Below are 6,000 nucleotides of genomic sequence, written 5' to 3'. Positions count from 1 at the left end.
GGATTGTGTACTTGTACCGAACTTCATGCTATTATCATAACATGCACAATTCTACTGCTATGCGTCTGCACTAACAGGAAACTCGAGAAAGCAAGTTGTTTGACAAAACGAAAAGTTTCCACAGCCATAACTTCTTGTTTATAGGTCAGATCACATTGCTCTTTTTAAATCTTTTGCTCAGTTTTGCATGTTCTTTCCGATAGTATCATCAGATTTGAAAAATTCGAAAGTTGAAATTTTGCTGACCGTGCATTTTTCATGCATCCGGAAACGCAACTTTCGGTCATTTGCCAGAATGTTTCCAGAGCTTAAAATGATCAGTGGTCTTTAATCTTATGATTTATACTCTAAAAACTTCGGTTGCATAGTTTGCTAGAATGTTATGCAAAATTCCCTGTCTAAGAGGGCAGTCTATTGGTCAAAAAGTATCTATGCCAACCGGAAGTCCAGATTTGAGGGTATAAAAGAACAGAATCGCGCTGTGTTAGCAGTTCGAGGCACAGAAAAGAGATATTCTGTACTGGAGAAGTGGTGCTAGAGAAGGTTTGGGCTGAGAACGCTGTGATCCTGTTCCAAGATGAAGGCCGTGTTGCTGTTTTGTGTCCTTCTTGGACTCGTCATTTCAATCAACGGTAGGTGCAGCCTTGCTTGCTTTTATTCAGTCAAGACACTGGCAAAGATGAGGGACAAATCACTACTGACAATGGCGTACGAGATTAAAAATCACGAGAGATTAATTTGTGATTAATTTGATTTTTAGTGATTAAAGTGATTAATTTGTGATTAATTCGTGACTTTTTAAGAATTAATCACATATTCGAAAGTGCTTTCAAATAGGTTTTTGTGCAGTCAAACCCGTTTGAAGAGGCGACATAAGGCAAGATACATGAATAAAACGAAAATACATAATGGTTTAGCCAAGTCATAGGTCAAATTAAACTACAGTATTTCGTGAATCAAATGACAACCTACCATTGCAGTTTGGCGTAGATCAACAATCAACCGGCAATGAGTATAAAACAGGGATGTTGGGCCCCTAGAAAAGGGCCGGGAGAAATGATAATAAGAGGGCCTACTCATTTGTATGACATCTCCAATCACAAACCACAGGTCGCAAAAAAGGTACGTACCAGGAAACCATGCACCTACGAAAAGTAAAAAGATGCCAGTTTTTATCACCTTTGAAGGTTCATTTGCATCATTTGTTGGGGTGTATCATCTTTTCTCTAACCATAGTCTCTTTAAGACTGCAAAAAATGTGGAACAAAACCAATGCACATTTGCACATAGTGCACATCTGATACAAACACAAAGTGACAGAGCACTTCGGACTGCGAGCGAAGCGAGCAGAAAATTTTTCCGGCCACGCCATTTAAATTAGCTTGAAATACATTTCAGAATGTCTTTTACAGTTGTTTACCGCGCTTTACAACTCTTTAGGCATACTTTGTTGCGTTTCGTTAAAATTCAGTTCTTATATTGGAATTCCTGGCTTTAAGAGGTCCCCTAAACCTTGAGGCCTTGGGGCAGTTTGCTCTTTCTTGTCCCGCTCTCGGCGGCCCTGTTCATATTCCACGCATCTCTTTCACAGAGGTCTGTTTGTCCTGGGTTTTAGAAACTCATTTGAAAGAAGCCCACCGGGTGTCCCGCCTAGCCCCAACACCCAAGCTTGGAAGTACTAAAAAATCAGCAACAAAATAATTTTTCATCTTGTAGCTGTTTCAGCGACCCCGGCGTGAGAATGAGGCCTTCATTTATGCTCACGGTCTTGAGTGTGTTGGCAGATTTTTGAACATGTACATAAAAGTGTGGAAGACCTTGAAAATGACATTTAATTTTTGTCAATAAGATAGGCGAATATACGTGACCAAAGATTCAAATATTTGCGCTTAATGACTGGTGATTTTTTTGTGATTAATATGATATTAATGCGATTAATGTGATTTTTGTGATTAATTTGTGATTAAAGTGTGATTATTTTTGAGAACGTACGTGATTTTAAGCAGTGATTTGCCCTTCGGGCGAAGAAAGATCCATGCACTCGTTTAAATTATTAAGATAGAGTTTTTGAACGATTTGATTTAAACGATCGTTGGCGGGGTTGTTGGATGAAGCCTGTAAATTAAATGTATAGCTGCTATACAGTAAATTATTCCTATTTATACCCTAAATACCCTTTTTATAGAAAGAATAGAAAGACTAGGTCAAATACTTTGCTTTGTGATACCAAGTTAAAACAGCTTTTTATCAAAGTTTTCACGTAAGAAAATTCCTACTTAGCAAATGCCATTGTGATCTTTTTAAGTAACAATCTTCAATAGTTAAGCTTACACCGGGTTGAATGAATGTTTTAGGTGCAACTGTCGAGGAAAACACCTACGAGGTGGCGGAGATGAGTGTTCCGGAAGAGGTTGATGTAGAGGAAGATTCTGCAAGCGATGAAGAGGAAGACCCAGAAGCTGAAGAGCCCTCTGAAGACGAGGAAAGTGATGCTACAGAACCGGAAGAGGAAAATGATGCTGCAGAACCGGAAGAGGACAATGAATTATCTGAAGGTACTATAGACTTTTAACTTTTAGTCTATAGTTCTTTGGCACTTTTGTTGAAAACGACAAGACATGCAAATAGATATGCAAATAATCAATTCGATGTAAGGCTGGGTCGTTCTTTGAGACGTTAAAATCGTTATTCCGGAATTGTCTTGGGCCCTATTGAATCATGCATATTTGAATCCAACGAGGAGCATGTTAGCTACACGCTCAATTGACCCCAGATTCTCCTTGGGGCGTTTCTTTACTTAACTTTTTAGGTCTTTCTTGATATTTGTAAATGGTCTCTTTTAGATAATTCTGAGCAAACAGCAAAAGACGACTCTGTATCAGATCCTGCATGGCACAAACGACCCTTGCACAAACGATCCTTGCGCAAACGACCCTTGCACAAACGACCCTTGCACAAACGACCCTTGCACGAACGACTCTTGCGCAAACGACCCTTGCACAAACGACCCTTGCACAAACGACCCTTGCACAAACGACCCTTGCACAAACGACCCTTGCACGAACGACTCTTGCGCAAACGACCCTTGCACAAACGATCCTTGCGCAAACGACCCTTGCACAAACGACCCTTGCACAAACGACCCTTGCACAAACGACCCTTGCACGAACGACTCTTGCGCAAACGACCCTTGCACAAACGATCCTTGCGCAAACGATCCTGAAGCAGACGTTGGACCAAGAAGCAAAGAACTGGTTGAGACACTTATTTGCTCGCTTATTTTGTTTTGCATCTTTAATTTTTGCACATTTGAAGCTGTTGACCAAGGTCAATAGAGAAAGATATTGTGTTGTTTGTTTTCCTATTTTCTGAAAGGGTCTGCCATCTATTTAACTCTGGACATTTGAGAAAGAATTTGCGGAAAGTTCCGATAAATGTCGTTACTACTAAGACGTCACACGCAGTTAATACTGCACGACGCGTCTCACAATGCCACGCCAGTTCTTTCTGTCCTGTGTCAGTTCAGATAATCTATTCAATGTTTGTGCTTCTTTTGAGAGATCCAGTTTAATTCCGATGCTGGCCAGATCTTGCCTTACTGTCTGCATCCAGGTCGTCTTTGGTCTTCCTTGTGGCCGTTTTACTTTCCCGAGATATTCTTTAAGGGTTTTCCATGCTGGTGTTTCTGGGTGCATGCGCATGAGATGTCCTAGCCATTTTAGTCTCCTTTCTTTCATTATTTCACTCCATGGTTCACATTTCGTTCTGACATAGAGCTCGTTTTTGGTAATATTTCTTTGCCAGTTAATTCCTAGGATCTTTCTTAGGTGTCTACGTTAGGTGTCGATGGTGTTTTCTAGCTTCGTCGTTAGTGTCCACAGTTCGCTATTATACAAAAATTCACTTGCTACATAGGCATTAAAAGTTCTCAGCTTGATCTTGATGGAGTTTTTCTTGCTGCTGAAAATGCTGTTGAGCGTTTTGTAGGCATCAATTGCTAATATCTTTCTTCTGTTGATGTCTTTTTCTGTACCGAGTAGACTTCCAAGAACTTTACATTCTTTCCATGCTTCATCTCCCTTTTGCTCGATGTTATCTTCTTCCGTTTTTGATTCATTTATTCGCAAGTTTCTTTTTTCAAGTTTACCAGGTATGGTTTCTTTAATATGATCTATTTGATGTTTCGCAGTAGATGCCCATGTGATGTCATCAGCATACTGAGGGTTTATTTCAAAGTAGTTGTTCTTTCTGAATGGATCTGTTGCTGCCTTCTCGGTATTCATGGGTCTAGCAAGGTAGAAGATGAAAAGTACTGCACACTTAGACAGTCACCCTGTGTAATCCCTATTTCTGGTTTGATGTTTTCGCCTTTCTCTTTTTCGACTTTGACTCGCAAGTTTACATCCTTTACCAAAAGGGACATCATGTGTAGTTCGTCGGGTTGAAGCATTTCTTGCAGGTCTTTTAATAATTTTCCGCGGCGTACCGTGTCGAAGGCCTTACTCGTGTCTAGCAGTAAAAGGTAGATGTTGTAATTGCTGGATGTTATTGCTTTCTCTGATAGCATCTTGATTGCAAAAACCTGTTCGGTCGTGCTTCGCCCAGCTTGGTAGGCAGCTTGTCCGATTTGGATTTTAGTGCTGATGCGCACCCAACATCTTCTAATCATACAGATGGCAAGCAATTTTCTTAGAACAGATAACAGTATGATTGGTCGGGTCATAGATTTGAGGGCGGCCCTGGCTTTTTTCCTGGTTTTTGGAGAGGTTTTAGGATCTGTTTTGGTAGAAATGTCGTTAGTTGTAACGTTAGTAGTAACGACTTTGATGAACACGTATTGTTAGCAATGAGTCTCTAAGACGGTATGGAGGCTTAAAACCATCCATCAAAAACTGAGAAAACACATGATTTCAGGGATGGAATTGAAACGTAAAAGTGAATTGGGATAGTATTTTCTTTAAGAAGCCTTTTTCAAAATCACAAAACTATCACTTTTTAATCATCAACTAGAAAAGGAACCATTTTTACTGAGACACGTTAAGTTTTTGCTGCTCGCATACGAGAGTTACTACCTGTTGCGGCACCATGGTGGATATAAATAAGTAAAAATGAATGGAGTCGATCAAGAAGCAATGAAAGATGAGATTAGAGTGTGCCGAGATCTCAATTTCGCAATTATGCTGAAATTGTCATAAAATTATGCCAGATTTACAAAATTTATGCTAGATTGAAATCGAGGCTCTCTCGTTTAAAAGAGAGGCCAGCGCATGTGCAGAATAGCAAAAAACCCAGAATAAAGCTCAACAAATAGAGGATTTAAGTTGAACAGTTTACAAACCAGCACAATCAATTTAAATTAACAAAAACATGATTAGTTCATATAATGTCAATTGCTGAAAATTCTTAACATTCATCTTCGCTGTTTGAATCAAGATCGTCTTTAGGAAAATTAAGATATCCTGCACTCTGGTGTAAATGTTCTGGTTCATTTTATTTTTCATGGACTTTGTTGGTTCAAAATTGGTGCAGTTCTTCTCTTCACCGTCACGGAGTCCATCTTTAACAAACAGGTGGGCAGCAACTCCAGGAACAGTAAATCTATTTCGCTGATTTGTTTTCAACAAATTAACTTGCGAGAATATCCGTTCACAGGCAAGATTGGACACTGGCAAAGAAAGTAGCTTTTTAGCTAGCAATGATATCAGTTCAAATCCGTGTTTTTCCCAATGTTAATCCAAAACTTTGTCACATCAATTGATTCGCCTTTTGGCCCTGTAAGCATGAATGGAAGTTAACTGTCCATTGCCAATTGCCGCCATTGCATGTCGAATTCTTGGTGAAGTTCGGATCAATGATGTTTGGCAAATTTTCCAACAATGGAACAATAGATCCGATTTCATCAGAGACTGCGACCTGGGGTTTTAAAAACCTGAGGCCATGCATCGTTCCATTGATTGGCAACCTCTTCTTTAGCTCCTTCGCTAAGGTTACAAGAGAATC

The 6,000-nt window shown here is 39.8% G+C and overlaps 1 protein-coding gene across 1 annotated transcript; it reads left to right on the top strand.

Moving 5' to 3' along the window:
- The first annotated feature begins 454 nt into the window (after nt 1–454).
- On the top strand, nt 455–3,342 carry LOC135688909 (uncharacterized). Its single transcript, XM_065205967.2, has 3 exons — nt 455–632; nt 2,355–2,555; nt 2,844–3,342. The coding sequence occupies exons 1-3, from the start codon at nt 578–580 to the stop codon at nt 3,221–3,223; spliced, it is 636 nt and encodes a 211-aa protein (XP_065062039.2). The 5' UTR covers nt 455–577; the 3' UTR covers nt 3,224–3,342.
- The last annotated feature ends 2,658 nt before the right edge of the window (nt 3,343–6,000 follow it).

The sequence above is a fragment of the Rhopilema esculentum genome, chromosome 9 (assembly GCF_057945365.1).
Source record: "Rhopilema esculentum isolate cy_ngs chromosome 9, ASM5794536v1, whole genome shotgun sequence".
In the NCBI taxonomy this organism is placed as follows: domain Eukaryota; kingdom Metazoa; phylum Cnidaria; class Scyphozoa; order Rhizostomeae; family Rhizostomatidae; genus Rhopilema; species Rhopilema esculentum.
Note: the sequence above shows the minus strand (reverse complement) of the source record. Positions and strands in the feature narration are given on the sequence as shown.

What these genes read in the sequence shown, in the direction of transcription:
- LOC135688909 (XM_065205967.2), top strand. Translation starts at nt 578, where the DNA reads ATGAAGGCCGTGTTGCTGTTTTGTGTCCTTCTTGGACTCGTCATTTCA. An exon ending in ACTCGTCATTTCAATCAACG is followed by an intron (nt 633 to 2,354) that starts GTAGGTGCAGCC and finishes TGAATGTTTTAG; the next exon opens with GTGCAACTGTCGAGGAAAAC. An exon ending in GGACAATGAATTATCTGAAG is followed by an intron (nt 2,556 to 2,843) that starts GTACTATAGACT and finishes GGTCTCTTTTAG; the next exon opens with ATAATTCTGAGCAAACAGCA.